Source organism: Microtus oregoni, unplaced genomic scaffold (genome assembly GCF_018167655.1).
Source record: "Microtus oregoni isolate MIOR12 unplaced genomic scaffold, Mior012 000026F_ref0000081, whole genome shotgun sequence".
Taxonomy (NCBI): domain Eukaryota; kingdom Metazoa; phylum Chordata; class Mammalia; order Rodentia; family Cricetidae; genus Microtus; species Microtus oregoni.
In genome coordinates this window covers 32274545-32292229 of record NW_024543085.1, presented here as the reverse complement: position 1 = coordinate 32292229, position 17685 = coordinate 32274545, and the positions used below count along the sequence as shown (strand labels likewise).

At 40.8% G+C, this 17685-nt stretch overlaps 1 protein-coding gene across 7 annotated transcripts in view; it reads left to right on the top strand.

Annotated features, from left to right (window-relative positions):
• The window catches only part of Dgki (diacylglycerol kinase iota), a 448005-nt gene that overhangs the window by 266573 nt on the left and 163747 nt on the right, over positions 1-17685 (top strand). For all 7 annotated transcript variants that reach the window (XM_041675727.1, XM_041675726.1, XM_041675728.1 and 4 more), the window contains 3 exons: positions 750-823; positions 2389-2500; positions 15862-16061. In XM_041675727.1, coding sequence (XP_041531661.1) covers positions 750-823; positions 2389-2500; positions 15862-16061 — 386 coding nt within the window. The remainder of the gene's footprint in view (positions 1-749; positions 824-2388; positions 2501-15861; positions 16062-17685) is intronic.

Below are 17685 nucleotides of genomic sequence, written 5' to 3'. Positions count from 1 at the left end.
ATTATCAGGGAGTCCTAGAGACCAAGGTCACGTCCAAACCCCAGCAGTTTAATCTCAGAAGTGCTGCCCAGTTCTGTGAGAGATTAGATTTGTGAGAGCAAATCACTAGACACCGTTGTGTCTTCTTGCCCAGTGTTTACGCTCACACTTACTTCTGAACAGGAGTTTATGAACTCTGACATCTGAGACACTGGCTTTACCCTGTAGCAAACAACAGGGGATCTGGGAGAGGTGATACGCATTCAGAGCAGACTCCTTGAAAACTTTCAGATAATGGATTCAAGACATGTTTCTCAGTTTCAAAATAGACATTATCTCAGGCTGGAAAGAAAGCCAATGGCCACGTTCATGCTGTGTGGATCGATTGATGACAGTGGGGATTGCCGCTGGCTCCACTCGAGACTTCAGCTTTGAAGTGGTGTAGTCTTTAAATGTTAGCACTGTCTGTTTAAATGTCTAATAATAGTTCAAGGCAAGGGATGGCAGTATCTGAATATTGGAACAGCGAAAAAGCTGTTTGAGTCAAATGGAAGTTTTATTTTATATGAAATCAGATCAAAACCAAAGATAAGCCCTGATTCGAGTAGAGTTAGACTCAGCGTAAAGTTCAATGACAGTAGCTGGCACTCACTGGGGGCAAGGGCAAGAACTCCATGCTTTATGCCGTTGTCAACCCAGTTATCTCAGATGAGGCTCTCAGACTCGTGCCAACCTCAGAAGCCCTGTTTTCTCTGCTTTGGTTGCTGCAGTGCGACGGGACAGATCTCACCCCAAAGATCCAGGACCTGAAGTTCCAGTGTATAGTATTTTTAAATATTCCCAGGTAAGCTCTGTTTATACCGTTGCCTTTGTTTGATGCCTCCGTCTGACTTGGGGCATCTGATTTTATAAGTGAAACACCCCAGGCAGAGGCCATGAAATCCTCTGTTTTAATGTCTTGTCCGAGGTTCCATGTCTGCTATTTTTCTTCCCTTCCTTGGCTTTTTCCCTGTGGTAGGTGGGTCTTGCCCAGGATATCGAATTCATTACCTTTATTCTCCTAGTCTTCGGAGACTCAGGCCCTTTTCTTGAACATTTTCATTTAATCCTCATTACTGCCCACACCCACCTGGCAGCCCCCAGGAAGACAGGAAGATAGAACCCTTCTTTCAGTTTTTCAAAAGCTCTTGGGAACACATCCAGCCTGATGAGTATGGATTTCTCTGCCAGATGCTGGACTCCACCAGAGAGGCATGTTATAGACGGGGTTTAAATGCTCTTTGGAACTGTTGTGCACCAGGAGAAAGAAACACTTAGGATTGACTGTTTTTTAAAATAAGCATATTATTTCATTGACCTAAAATTCAATGCTAGGTTCTCAAGCCAAAATACCTATAACCCCTCATTATTTGCTACCATCCAACTCAGACAGCAATCCGCAAAGAAGCTGACCTTTGCTGAATTTGCTGAGGGAAAATGAGAGATCTATAGAAATTTATGTCTAGGGAAACCCACGAAGGCCTCCGGGTTACTCCTGGCATGCTCAGGGCACTCAATTGCAACCTCTGTCAGGAGCACGGGTCGGCATGGGTTTAGTAGAAGGCTTATGGATTTGGAGGAATGCCAGCTGGTGATGCCTTCTGTCGTATTTTCCTCTTTACTCTGCTTCTCCGATTTTATCATTTTCTTACTCTTCCCTTCCTCATCTCACCCCTCTCGTCTCCCATTCCTCCTTCCCTCCTTTTTTTTTTTTTTTTTTTTTTTTTTGCGAGACGATCTCTCCAAACAATTTGCAATCCTTCTACCTTAGCCTCTTGAGTACTGTAACAGCAGGCATGCACCACCATGTCTAGCATCTTTTATTTCTTATCTTTTATTTACTTATTAATTGTCATTTATTCTTTTCCTGTCGGAATTTCTTGCCTTGATTTTATATGCAGTGGTAAATGCTACCACCTTTGTTTATGTTCTTTTTTACATTGCGTGAAGTTGTCTTCATTTAAGAGTTACTAAATGATGGAGGATAACTCATCACATAGAAAACATGAACCCTGGAGTGAGAAATGCTGGCAAATGATGACGGACAGGAAAGATGGGTACCACAGGATGGTTTTGTTGTAAAATCGTGGCTTGTTTTTGCCGAGTTATATTGTTTTGGAGATAAGTCTATTTTTTCACACTTGAAGGTATGCCTCAAGAACAACAAGCTGTTATTATATTTAATAATCACAAATTATTAGAAATGATTTTTTAAAGTTTATTTATAAACTGACAGAACTATAAACCCCCTGTGTAGTCATGAGCATATGTGCGAGACCTTGGTGCATGTATATTTAACCCTAAGTTAATTCCCAGAGATAATCAGGAGAAGAGTGAGGTCGCCTTAACTGATTCTGACCTGGTTTGCAGATATTGTGCTGGCACAATGCCTTGGGGAAACCCTGGAGATCACCACGACTTTGAACCCCAGCGTCACGATGATGGCTACATTGAAGTCATCGGATTCACCATGGCCTCTTTGGTGAGCAATATCTCAATTTTATTAAAAACCCTTGTGTGTAAGGCACAAATAATTTTAACTGCTCACAAACAAAAACTTAGTTTTCTCCCAACGGAGTCTGGCTGGGTGTACAAAGCACACTCATTGGCAGGCCGCATGCCCAGCAGTTGCTAGCCAACACAAAACCAACTCAGTAGTACTTTTGGAGGGTTTTTGTCTCACAATGCTTTATCTAAGCATTTTTTTTTTAACATCACAGGTCTTTTGTTGCACATTTTGTTTTTGGTTTTGTGTTTTTATGGGATTCCTGTGTGTGCAAATGTGTGTGTCTCTGCATCTGTATTTGTTTCTTTTGCTTTCCTTTGGATTTTTTCTGTTTGCTTTGTGGTATTCTTTTTATTTTATTTTATTTATTTTTTAGATGTCTGCTTGTTTTATAATGAGAGAGAGAGAGAGAGAAAGAAAGAAAGAAAGAAAGAAAGGGTATGGATGTGGGTGGGCAGGGAGGATCTGGGAAGAGTCGGATGTAGGAGAAACTGATCAGAATATATTGTTTGAAAAAACTATTTTCAAATAACAACGTTTTTTTCCTCTTGGTTTACCAACTTATAAACTCTACACAGTACAGAAATGCTTAGGATAAACATGAATGGTGTCATTTAAGTCTGAAAACCTATTCATAATCATCTGTACTTCAATGATAAATCGATTTGATTCTGTTTTACTCTCTAGGAAATAAGACATTCCGTGCTCATGAAGCCATCAAGGCGCAGAGGTAGTGCAGCTTTAATACAAACCACAGCTCCTGGCTGATACTTTTCCTGCCTTACTGAAGAAATAAATATTTAGCTTAAAAACTAGTTATTTACATCCAGTTTCATCTTGTTTACTGAGCATGAGATGACTGTACGGTTTATCACAAAATATTATAGACGGGAAAGATACCATTATAATCATCTTAGTACTATTCAGTTGCTACAGTATGCACATTACTTCGTACTTTAATATTGTATATTTGCATTTAAAACTGGATTTATAGTGTAAGTTCATTCAAACAGTTCAACCTATTCAACTAAGGTTGACCAATTAGGAATTATAAAAATGACTTATTTCGTGTTGCATTATATAAGTGATCATATAAACTCAAAGTTTGTACAACAAATCAAAGTAAAACATCCACTTGTAACTTTGGGATAGCATTGTGTATGTGCCAGCCCCTATCCACAAAAGGTGAGATGGTTGTATTTCTACTTTAATAAACAAAGGCACAGCCATCTTCACTTCTTTTCCCGTTGCTGCGAGGAAACACCCTGAACAGAAGGAACTCTGGAGAAAGGTTTGTTTTAGCACACAGTTCAAGGGTAAGTCCCTCATGGTAAAGAAGCAGAGGCAACAAAAGCTCGAAGCTGTGGTCACAGTGCATCCAATGAGGAAGCAGAGAGCAGTAAATGCAGGCTGCTCCTCAGACCCCTTCTCTACTTACTGCTGTTCAGGATCCCAGCTGGGGAACAGTGCCACAGTTGTAGCTGGGTCTTCCTAACTCAATGACTGCATCCCACAGGGATGCCCAGAAATCTGCCTCCCAGGTGACTATAGATTGTCAAGTTAACAATTGCCATAGATCTCTCCCATGTTCCCCCAAACAGTCCATCTATGTTTTTTCTCTCTCACTTATACCTTAATCCAGAGGGAGTTGGTTGAGTCGTTGTCATATACCACAGCTTCATCATGCTACCTGCAAGGTAGAAGGGACCAGGAATTGTCTGGGTGATGATGATCTTTTACAAGGGCCTGAATGGCCAAAGGGAATGTTCCATACTTTCTCTCTGTGCTCAAGATCAAGGTTTATACCCTTAGCTGGTATATTAGCTACTTTTCTGTTGCTGTGTTTAACTACCATGACCAAAAACAACTTGAGGAAGAAAGGTTTTTTTGTTTGTTTGTTCTTTTAAGAAAGAAATTACTTTAGCTAATGGTTCCTGGGTGATAGAGTCCTTCATGGCAGGGAAGGGACAGCATGACGGCAGGACCAGGAAGCTGGCTGATAACATTTGTATCCATACACAGGGGACAGGAAGCGGGATAGAGATATAAATTCTCAGGGCCCGCCCCCAGTGACATACTTCCACCAGCAAAGCTGTGTCTTCTAAGCATTCCTTAAGCCTCAAAACACTGGGAACCAAGTGCTAACATACATGACTCTCCGGGAGACATTTAAATATAGGACACCTGCCCTATAGAGTCAGGGTTTTTTCTTTGATTCTCCAGCACTCTTCCCTCGCTTGCTTGCGTCCTGGCTCAAGAGCTCTGCAGCAAGCCTAGCTGTGAACATTCTTTGCCTGTTCTTCAACACTGAGCAGTTGCATGTGCCGACTTTCTTCACAGCGTCCCAGGGCTATTTATCTTCTGCTTTATCTGTATCAGAATCTTAATATAGTCTTTTTTTCCTCTTTTGGCGGTTTTGTTTATGATTGTATAATTAATGTCTGACTAGGAGAGATGCAACAGATAGAAACGGCATAGTTAGCTGGGAGTTTAATGGTAGGGACTCCCTGCTCAAGTTGCCCTGTTCACCCTCTGGTGAACCTGCAATGTCAAATAAGCCTCATTTATAACACAGAGTCCCGAGGAGGAGGAAGTGTAATACCAGCTTGCCAAGTAGGTAGGAAAAGGGCTCTGTTATAAAGATGGCCTCCTTGCCACAGTCACTGAATTGTCCCCGGTGATCCTCTCTGGAGGCAGAAGATAGGGAAGCAGCAGATACAATTCAGATGTACCAGCTTGATAGGGCAGAAGGGAGAGTAGGGAGAGCAGAGGGGTGGGAGTGGCGATTAGTGGAGTTCCACCCCTGCCGTGTGCAGTGTGCAGTGGGCAATGTTCAGTGGGCAGTGACTCTAACCTGTATGCACCAAAGCACAGCATGCTTCCCCTTGTCTGAATAAATGGAATTCCGCACTGTGGGAAAAGGGAAATTTATAAACATGTGAAGACACAAGAAGCCATAGTCCTCGGTGTGGAAGTCTTTAATGGTGCATAAACGTGGATGAGCAGATGAAGAAGAAAAGGGCCAGGACATGGGATGCCCTGGAGAAATGACCTGGGCTTTTCATTTTATTCAGTGTTTCTGAGGACTTATTCAAATGTTTTATGTATGTATGTATGTATATATATATTTATTTTTAAACTGTGTTTGTGTGTGTGTATGTGTGTATGTGTGTTCATATGTGTGGGTTCACGTTTGTACATGACTGTGTGGAGTACAGAAGCTGACTTTGGATGCCTTCCTCAGTTTCTCTCCACTTTGTTTCCCGAGGCAAAGTGTCTTGCCGAACCTTGAGCTTCTTGACTTAGCTAGTCTAGACAATCAGCTTGTTTTGAGGAGGCCCTGTCTCCTGACAGTGGATCACCAATAGGTTACTGCACCTCTCCAGCACATAATGTGGATGCTGGGATCTGATCTCTGGTCTTTGTGCTTGCATGGCAAGCTCTCTATCCATATGGCCATCTACCAGACGCTCAGATGTTCTTTAAATAAATATTTTAATGAGGATTTTAAGTTTGAAGTAGACAAAATAGACAGTGGAGAGATGCCTCAGAGGTTGCTCTTATAGAGGACCCAAGATCTGTTTCGAGCACCCACATAAATTCCAGCTCCAGGAGGATCTGACACTTCTTACCTCTGTGGGTACCTGCACCCATGTGCCCATACCCCTACATAGACACACAGGCATAAATATAAGAAAAATAAACTGGAAAGCAGGCAAAATAATAGGGCAAAGCCCCAACTCTCATAACACCCAGCCTTTGGAATGACTACTCATATACAGAGTTAACTAGTTCTAAGTTGTTAACTAGTTCAACTAGTTCTAAGTTTAAATGAATCCCACAGTATGTTGTTTAACCCACAGATATCTCAGAGGGATTTTTGACAATGTGCTTTCTTTAATAAATGAAAAGCACAGTAATATTTTATGAAAATCAGTATATCCAGGCAGGACCAACTGTCTGCCTGGGTGAGCCTTCACTGGGCTCCTAAGAAGCATTTGCTTTCTTATGACCAGTTGACAGTTTACGAAGTCTATACAGATTCATTCTTAAGTCTTACTCCAGATTAAACCAGGCCGGTGTTTTGTGACATTGCTGAGTTTGAATTTCCTGAAGCATCACTGAGATGTCCTTTTGTTTCCTCTGGTCCCTTTATTTCATATGCATGTCCTTATAAAATGGCATTGTTAAGCACTCCTAGTCCAAATGTCCAATGTCTTGAATGTTTTTCATTGACTGAATTCGGACATTTCAAAGTCTGAATGTAGTTCATTTCAAATAAAACCTTTGATTTCAGACCGTTTTGGATTTTCACACCAGGGCTGTTCCACTGCTGAAGTCTGCATAATATTCCAAAAATCCAAAATAAGAAAAAGAAATACTTCTGAAACACAAAACATTTCTGACCCAAACATTTTGGATAAGAAAAATTCAGCCTGGATTTGGGTCTATGAACTCAACAAATAGTAGGTATTTACTCCAAATCTGCTTTGTAAGCCATATTTTTCCTCTAGATAGGAGTGAATAGAATGTTGCTCAATTTTTTTTTGTAACATTAGTGGATACTGATGCTTATTGACTGGATCCAGCAATAACTGGACCACGTTACACATATCAGTGAATTAACAAGCGCCACATATAAGTGACATTCTACTAAGTAAAACTGCTTCATGGGTGAGGCAAAAGAAAAGCCCACTTTTGGGGTGTATCACAGCTCTGGGATGGAGAGAAGATGGAGAATAAAGTGATAACTTCTGGGACAGAACTGGGAGGTGCCAGGAAGAAGAGCCTCTTAGGGGGTGCTCTCAGGGGAGCACTGCTCTCTAGAGGAGGCAGAGTCTCTAGAATGCAGTTGCCCCTCAGGGCAACCACCCTGAGAGCACATGCACTTGGAGAGCTGCAAGTGGTGGCTTCAGAGATCGCAGTTAATAAAGCAGCAGTCAAGGGGAAGAGAAGGAAAAAGCAAACAGTCCTTCAAGCTGTTGATGGGGGTGTTGATGAGGGTGCTGTGGCGAAGGCTCGGGCGTGATCAGACCTGTTCCTGGAAGCTGATGTGAATGAACGGAATGTCGGCCTCTGGGGCTTAAAAGACAAATGGTCATATTGGCTTCAGGGTCCAAGTGAAAAGATGAGAATACCAGAAGGGTGGAGTAAGAAGGTTCCACAAAGGTGAATGGGACTGGGGAGTCCCAGGATTATTTGGCCGTAGTGACCCACTGCAAAAGGGAGAAGAGCATTAATGAATCCTAGGAGATTACTGTGGGCAATTAGTCAAAGAATGATTGCATTAAATAAGGTGGATATTGTGAAACAACATTGCAAAAAGAACAGAGCTCTGAAATCCCCATAAGAAGGCAATAAGCCATCTTCAATACATGCTTATAATTTTACATAATTTTATCTTCCTGGAAATGCAATCAGTAGGATAGCATCAATGGATGGAAAACTGAAGGAATGACATACAATTAAATATTTTATACTTAAAAATGAATAACTGAAAATGCATGGTTGGAGGTCAGGGGTTAGATGGTGTTGAGGGTCTGTTAACCCCCTCTTCCCCATCCTTTTGCTAATGTGAATGGATAGGAAAGAGAATTAATGTATGGGATTTGGTGAAGAGGACATGGAACCCTAAAGTCATGCTGATTAGAGTTTCCTCTTTGCACAGCATGAACAACACAACGTTGCATGTGATAGTGTCAAACGTGTGATAGAATCTCCACTTCTAGTGACTGCAGTTGCTTCTAAGGCAGAAAATATTTAAAGTAAATTCCATATAATTTAAAACCTTAACTAGCAGGTCAAGCTTTTATGCAGCAAATTATTTTGTTAGATATTGACATATCTGAAATCATTAAAGGCTATATATTTTTAAGGTCATGCAATAAGCTAATAAATATTTTGTACACTGCTTGTAATTTAAGTACATTCAAAGAATAAGAAATTCAGGCTGACTTATAGAAAGAGATTTTAAATTGAATTGCTGGAATAGGAAAAAAAAACTAGTTCTTTTGGAGCGTTTATCTTGTAATTGCAAACTTCAAAGAGAAGTCTTCAGTTGACTCTGTTGGTTGTGATGCATTCCTGCTAATTAAGATGATTCCTTATTGGGCACTGGGTCCTGATTGCCTTCTTGGGTTTTCCAGAACCCATAATCAGGCATTATAATTTGTATTTGTTTCTGCCACAATTTTTTGCTATTATGGTTGGGAAGGGCCTTTCATGTTGAGTCTATTTCTCAGTAATTTAAAACTGTTCAAGACAGTTCAAAGCATGAGACACATGAAGAAGCGGGCCCCTCACTTGCCATTCCCCCTGACTTTAGGCTCCTCCACTTTGAAGACGGCACATTTATCTCTCTGTTAATTCACATTAAACTGTGTAAGTTCTTTTACATATCTGGATGAAGAAAGCAAAGCGTTGTTCAGTCTGAAAAAAAAAAAAAGACAGAGATTCCCAGGCTGAGGGTTTATACTTCTCCATGATGTGATGTCTTGTACTTTTTAGAAAAGGAAATGTTCCGTGTTTGCTCATTTGATGTTGTGCGTGAGCGTAAGAACTGACGTGAGAAGAGCTGACCTAATCATAACACTTGCAGATCGTTGCTCGTGTTCCAGGGGGTTTCCTGGCAGTGACTTTGTTTTAATGTTTGAAAACAACCATAAATTTTAAAAAGTGGTTTTATAATTTTACCAAGAGTTTTCTTTCTGTTTCATTGAGTCAGTATCTTCTTTCCTGGGATTTGTCATAACAAAGCAGATGGAAACCCACACAGAGGTTCACACACCATGGCATCCGGATGGCGGTAGGCATTGTTCTCCCTACGGCAGTGTCTTTCTTTGTATTTAATCATTAGCACAAAAGCCTACTACAAGTGGCAACCTACGCTTCCATTGTAGAAGTACAGCGCAATTTACATAATAACCCTCCCTTTATGTAGCTTTCATGTTTCTGATGTGTGGTGTCATAAATAACCCTGCAATTAATGTTGCGTGTGAACTCTGAGTTGAAGTTGTTATGACAAATTCCTAGGGCAGAAGGCATTGATTCAATGAGATAAATGTTTTGAAAACTCCTAGTAAAAATTATAAAACTGCTTTCTTTAATATTTACTGACGCAGTCACAATGTGCAGAATAATAAGAGCTGATCTGGATTTAAAACTACAGATAATAAAAGTGGCGATGGAAAACAAATGCACGAAGGAGTTAGATATGTCTTATAAAGTCACAGAACTCTGGAACAAATAGTGACAGCCTGCTAACCAAGACAAATGAGAGAAAAGACAGGCTATCTTCATGATTACACTGTGTCTTTGGAAAAGTCCCTATTTTTATGTGATTGTGAATAGTTCATCCTTTATTATTGAGTTGCAGGAGATACAAGTCTTTTGAGAGACGTATTTATTGCAAATAAATCCTGTCTGCTTTGTGTGTGTGTTCCTCATTTCTCTTTTCAACACTTTTTTATTTAATTTTATTTATATTTTTTTTGAAAATTTTATACACAAATGCACAGTGTTTACGTCATTTTCATTAGTCTGTGTCCCTCCTTTAGCATTCCCACCCTAACGCCCTACTTCCTCTTGGATTCTCCTTGTACACATTGGTGACCTCTGGTTTTATAAGTTATGCTTAATTTGTGTTAGGGCTACACACACACACACACACACACACACACACACACACGCGTGCGCGCATTCACTTACTTAAAAATCTTTATACATTCCGAGTTATCTTGGGAAGATATTCTCCTTTATTGTCTCCTTGATAATTTATAGTTCAAAGTTTCAGGTCTAAGTAAATAGCTGATCTCAAGAAAACTTTTGTGCATTAAACAAAGTAGTATTCAGGAGCTGGAGAGGTGGCTCAGCAGTTAAGAGCACTGGCTGCTCTTCCAGAGGACCTGGGTTCAATTCCTAGCACCCATATGGCAGCTCACAATTGTCTATAACTCCTGTTCCAGGGCATCTAACAAAGTAGTATTCATCCATTAGACACATGTATTGTTTTCTCCAGTATTATTGCTGAGTGAAGTTTCCTCTTCTGCAGGATTGTCTTGGATCTTTTCCTGAATTCTACTTCCTTCCATCCATTCATTTTTACATCAGTGTGCACTGTCTTGCTTAATGTGCCTTTCTCATAGTTTTGTTCTTGGACGATTTTGCCCGTGTAGATAATACAGTATTTAGATTGGTCTTGTCCACACCTGCACCTTTCTTTTCTCCCCTCCATCCCTGTCCCTACCAAACCCACCTTCCAAGTCTACTGTCCCCTTTATAAACTTGTGACTTTTGGTTTTGTTTTGTAAACCATTCAATTTAACCAGGCCATATATGTGACCAATAGATTTGAACTGTCTGTTGGAGCTTGATGTGTTCTCCTGTGGTCACAAAGGCAGTAATTCATCTCCCTCTCTATGAGTCAGACTATAAACAGACTAGACCACAAGCAGTGGCTTTAGACCACAGAGGTGCGGTCATCACATGTAGTAGAGAAATGTGGAGCTGTGATCTTCTGCATCCTTTGGCTGACGGCCCCTCCGTGCTGCCTGCCGTTCTTATGTCATCTCTCTTTGGCTCTCTCCTCTCACCTCACTTTTTCCTTACAAGGATCTTTGAGATTGATTATGTTGTCCTCACTTCAGTAAGCCAGGGCAGCTGCGCTTCTTTCACATCCGTTGTTTACTCACACGGGAAAATGTGCGTTTGCTGTGTGTGGTTTCATTGCTAGAACACAGGCATCATTTGGTACTGATGGCACGGGCGTTGCTCTGCACACTGCAGTGGTTTTCTTGGCCTTCAGTCTTCCGTAGTCTAATTGATTTCCATGAAACTGAAGGTTGACTTTTATCCACATACTGTCTGCTCTATTATCCATTCCCTATGGCTTTAGTTTAAGTGTTTGCTAATTACTGTCTCACAGACGGTGGCTAGCATGGCACATTCCTGTCTGTGTTGCTGAGATCAGTGACTTTTATCGATCTGTTTCCATCTTCAGTGACCTGTTCCTTCCTGTAGGATACAATTTGTTACTGATCTTTACTGTGAGATCATTTCATTTTTTTCTTTCTTAATGGATCAGTGTCTTCTTTGTATGTCAAGTTCCATTGATTATCTACCAAGTAGATGATTTATCGAATGTAACCTAAATTTTGTTTTATTGTTAGCTAGTACATACTGTTTTAACTTTGCCTTTTTCAATTCTTCCTTTTCTAGATACAAAACATGTCTGCTATAAATGACGAATACTAACAGTTGAGAGTTAAAAATATCAGCAGCATGTGTTTCTTCCCAGATTTATTCATATCTACCGTATCCCATTTCTCAGGAAATATTGCTGATTCTGTCACTATTTTAACTTTCAGGATATTACAGTTTTAAGGTAGCAATTATTTCTTCAAGTAGATTTAAAACATAGAGGTTTTTCTATAAATTGGACCATAGATCCTCAGGTTAATTTCTTTCTAAGACTATGAAATATATCAGGCATTATTTTTCCTTTTTCTTCTTCTTTGTCCTGTTATGACCTTAGTAATAACCTGTTAGTACTGGTTAGAATCTATATCTATTGAACAACAAAAAAAGGCACATACACAAAATTACTCTCAGGGGGAAAGGGTACTTGGATTTTTCAAAGTCTTGTCATTAAAAGGAGATTTACAAACACAATACAAGTAAGATTATTAGTGGATTTTAGCTCTCTTATACAATGACCAGAAGGAGAGTTTCCAGATAAACTCCCCACCTTTCCTAAATTACCCCACTTTTCTTTGACGACAACAATTGGACATTAATACCATGGCAGATAGAGAGAAAGAAGGAGCCATGATTCTAGATGTGGGGACGTTGTATTTGAAAACATGATATTGTTGAATTATAGGCATAACCTAGAATCACAAAATACTAGCACTGAAAGAGATTATATCAATAACCCCAAATCATTCATTTATTCATTTATTTATTTATTTATTTATTTATTTTTGATTTTCGAGACAGGGTTTCTCCGTAGCTTTTTTTTTTTTTTTTTTTTTTGGTTCCTGTCCTGGAACTAGCTCTTGTAGACCAGGCTGGCCTCGAACTCACAGAGATCTGCCTGCCTCTGCCTCCCGAGTGCTGGGATTAAAGGCGTGTGTTACCACGGCCCGGCTCCCAAATCATTTCTCAACTGAGGAAAGGGAGGTGGGTTTAGTTCCTCTCGAAGTAGTTAATTATATGGAAACTCACTGGGGAAGTACCTCTGCCACTGTTGCTGCTTAGACTTCTTCATTATCTAGTGCAGTGGAAATTTCCAGCATGCTGATGTTCACTTTAGTTCTTGATGAAATTGGGGAGGAGCAATAAAAATTAATGACATAGTCTTATGGAAAGAGAATTATTGTTAAAGCTCATGCGGGACATTGAAACATGGTTAATAAAAACTCAGAAAAAGCATGGGATAAAACCGGACTCGCTGAACATAGCGGACAATGAGGACTACTGAGAACTCAAGAACAATGGCAGTGGGTTTTTGATCCCCATGTCCTGGCTTTGTGGGAGCCTAGGCAGTTTGGATGCTCACCTTACTAGACCTGGATGGAGGTGGGTGGTCCTTGGACTTCCCACAGGGCAGGGAACCCTGATTGCTCTTTGGGCTGACGAGGGAGAGGGACATGATTGGGGGAGGGGAGGGAAATGGGAGGCAGTGGCAGGGAGGAGGCAGAAATCTTTAATAAATAAATAAATAAAATAAAATAAAAACTCAGAGAGAGAGAAATTGGGGTTCAACCTGAAGATCTGAAAAGTAAAACAGCCAGCCACTGGCCCTTACCTTGACCTCAGTCGGAAAATGGTAATTCTGCCTCCAGGAATCTCATAATGAGACTGTCTGTTGAGAACAATTTCCTCCCATTTTATAATCCTCTCTAGGGATGGGATTAAAGGCATGAACAACAGTCATTAAAGGCATGCACCGCCCAGTTTCTATGGCAACTAGTGTGGCTACTGGAATTAAAGGTGCATGTCACCATGGCTACTGCGATTAAAGGTGTGTATTCTCATAATCTGGCCTGTAAGGCTGGCCAGCGGGACTGTTTTACTCTCTGATCTTCAGGCAGTCTTTATTTACTAAAGCACAATTGTGAACTAAGTGATCATGATGTCACTACTAGTTGTCTAGGTGGAATTTCTTCCTTCTTGACTCACGTAGTGCATTGGAGAGGGAGAAACTTGTATTGTTAGTTTCTCTGAGGCTATTGAAGCACAGAAGGTTGATTAGAGGATGCTAGAAGAACCCATAAGAGGACAGCCTGTAGATGACCTGCTCAGAAGTCACCAGCTGCACCGAGTCCCTGTCTCTCCAGATGCTGGAAAGAGAGTGGGATTAAACGGGGTGGCTTGAGTCCTAAGGAGCCAAGGGCATAAGACATAAGATAATCGTTAGAACTCTGGAGACAAGGCCATCTGAAAAGCCTGTTGATTGTCTTTATCCTGAGAGTTGTAAAGTAGGAAGCAGTATTTTGAAAGGGAGTTACTTATTCCATGAGAAGTGGGCCTGTTGCTGCGGCTGTTTGTGTGAGTCAAAGAGTGAGAGGTGTCTTGGGAATGGAAGCACAGAGGAGGAATAGCCACTGCTGGAGAGGATGCTTCAAAAAGAGAGAGGGGCTCAGTTATTGTGGAAAAATGTCTTGGATAGTTGGCCTTCAAAGGAAGGTTTATTTTGGCTCACAGTTCAGTCGGTGGTCACTTGGGCATTGCATTTGGGCTTATACCAAGACAGCACATAATGGTGGGGGCACGTCATAGGAAGGGCAAACTAGAAGGGGGTAGGGTCTTGATATCCCCCTCAAAGACATGACATCAGTTGTCTAACTTACTCCCACAAAGCTCCACTCCTTAAAGATTCTGCTATTTTTATTATTGGAGGATAATGGCATGGGCTGGAAAACACACATTTAACACATCTGATTTCAGAGGGCATTCAAGATCCAAACAGTGGGCCTGAGTGTGGTGGCCCAGGTCTGAAATACCAGCCCTATACAGGCTGAAGTAGGAGGAGTGAGGCTCCATGTTCAGAACTAGCTGCACAGCAGCATCTTCCGATAAAAAGAAACGATAGCAATGTCATCATCAGCAACAACAACACTCCAAGCTATGGAAGAGGGAATAAATACTTCACTTTCTCTTTCAGATTGGGAATTTTTATGTTTCTTTTTTTATTTCTTCTTTGTCTATGATATGGCATATTATATTGATTATATTTTTCTATATGTCCTGAGAATTATTCCCAACACCTTTGGCTAAATTATTCATCATTTGCTCAATAGGCTATGTTATTTCGTCCATAGGTCATGTCCTCATTGCCCCTCCTTTACTCAACAGGCTATAGTGTTACATCCATAGTCGTGTCCTGAGAACGATGAACATGTTTTTCCCAGAATCTTTTTATTTACCATCTCTGTGGATGTACGAACACCAGTATTTTCATCACATGTTTTAAAAAAAATATTTTGACTCTGTCTATAATAAGGATAGTAAAATATCCATTGGTTCTTTATAATCTTTCACATCATTCTAATTATATTTGAGGGTTTATTTTTCAAAATTTGTTACAGAGTTGATTTCCTATATATACTGGGTTAGATTTTAGACTTTAAATTCTTAAATTGAGTAACTCATTTTTATTTTTATCCCTGTATTTACTAAAGCAGATTTGAAATCATTTTAAGAGGTTTGAGTTAAAAAGAAAAATCTTGTCTAAGTTTTAAAACTTACTAAGGATATACTGTACACCGAAACATTAGTAATTCAGTGTAGAAATTGGTAAAGGTGCACTTTGTCGCTTTTATTTATTTTTTATTATTCTGGCATTAGTTACTTAATGGAAATAGATAACACAGAGGAATGCTTGGTGTCAATTAATTTGACATGAGGGTTGTCAAGATGGCTCAGCAGATAAAGGCCCATGATGTGCCACCAAGCTTGACAATTCAACACCTGGAACCTTCATGGTGGGAAGAGAATCCATTCCTGCAAGTTGTCCTCTGACTTTTATATGTGCCGTATAACATGCAACCCAAACATGCAAGATGCATGAAAATGTATTCCTCCTTTTATGGGCACAGCTACATTTAGATTTATACTGGGTAAAATGCAAAGTGCTTATCTGTGGGAGTTTATGTTACAGTTCCCCAGAAGCTTTGCAGATGTGATTCATTTGTAGCTATGGTTTCTTCACGTTCTTGCCTTACTGATGGCTAATGATGCTAACAGAGGCTTTTGGTTATCTACAATGCTTTAGGTGTGACTTCTCTAAAATACTAGCCACTGACTCTCGGCTCTTCTTTGCCTTCTTTGGATAGGCTGCCCTGCAAGTTGGGGGCCATGGAGAAAGGCTGCACCAGTGTCGGGAAGTGATGCTTCTGACTTACAAGTCCATCCCCATGCAAGTAGATGGGGAGCCGTGTAGGTTGGCACCCGCCATGATTCGGATCTCCTTGAGGAATCAGGCCAACATGGTACAGAAGAGCAAGCGGAGAACCTCCATGCCTTTGCTCAATGAGTGAGTCGTGGCTTGCCTTCCTGGGTGACAATGAGACACGGGAAAGCAGGTGGCAGAGCATGTGCATGGTCTGGGGACCTCACTGTGTTGGAAAGGGGAGAGAAGTCAAGAAAGCACCAGAGGCCCTAGACTGCTCTCATGGGAACACGGGCAATCAATTTTACTTTTTATTGGCTAGTTATTTAACCTTCTTTTGGGTAAATTTTGCTGTATGTAAGATAGATGATTTTCCTCCACTGACCACTTAGGAATCTACTGTGCTCAGATGAACTGGTTTTAATTTTTAGTTTGGTTTAGGGAGGTCTGTCACTTACCCCGTGTTGTGTTGCTTTTCTTTCTGTCTGTCAACGAGTGATGCCTTTCCCTCCCTTTCTATTTGGGGTCCCATGACCTCGACTCAGTTTTGCCTTTCAAAACGGCATCTACTGTCCATACTTAATTTGACTCACTGTGTTTACTTTAAACACCCAGTAGCCCGTCCTTCCTATACTTTTTATTTTTTAGGTGTTTTGGTAAGCTGATACAAGGTAAGATAATGAAGAATAGGTAACATAGAACATATTTTTTTTTCTAGTGTCCTTTACTCAAATTGGTATCTTAATTGTCTGTTTGGGATTGGAGAGATAGCTGGAGAGAAAAGAGAGGATTTGGGTCATCTTTTTGAGTACCTTCTAGATATCATGTCATCATGCCTAAGGTCGCTTAAGGGCTTAGTCTTGGGTCATTCTCTGTCACAGTGAGGGACCTCAAAGGTGCACCTCCTGTCTGCTCTCTGTATTGCATGGTTACCTGTCATACTGAATGGCTAGCTTCCTGGCGGTGCCTGCAAGGCAGGGGCATGCTTGGCCATGTGATCATGAAGTCAAGGTGAGAATCTGCACAAGTTCCCAGAATATCTGATGACGCAGGTGCCGCAGCTCCTGTCACCTCTCTCCGTGGCAGCATATGCTCAGGAAGAGCAGCAGACAGCGCTCTCCAGGCACTGCAGCTTCTGGCATCCGCTTCTAAGTTGGAGGCTGGCGTGAGAAGTCCGCTTCCTCTGTTCTTGGAGTCCGGACTTCCTGGAACATTGTCCTGGTTGTGTCCTACAGCTTCCGTTACTCCTTTTACTCTGAGTTGATATTTCTTGCTTTATTTACATTTTGCAGCTGGCAAAACTCTTGGCGCATTGCTGATGCTTTCCGTCCTTGCTGCCTTTTCCTTCTTCTAGGTTGAAGACGAAATTGTTGAGTTTATATGTTAAAGAAAGACAAGATGTCAATGGTTGTACATGGGTCTCCATATGTCTTCTAGAAATGGTAGTCAAACCATGACACCCGGTGTGGTAGAAACCTCAGAACTAAGAAATGGAAAGCTACCTCTGGATTTGTGCAGTGGCTGAGGTGCCTAGGCCACTTAGAGATCATCTATGGAAAAGATAGAATAAAGCTCAATGAGTTTGCTATCACTGAAGTGAAGGGTACGGTCTCATGACCTTCTTAGGCGTAAAACTGTTTTCAAGTGTTCAGTTTCAAACAACTTTTATGCTTCCGTCAAGAAAGAATTTGACTTCTCTAGGTAATCCTGTTGTTCAGAGTTCATTTGGCTTTGTTTATGTGCAAAGTAAATACACATGAGTGTTTTG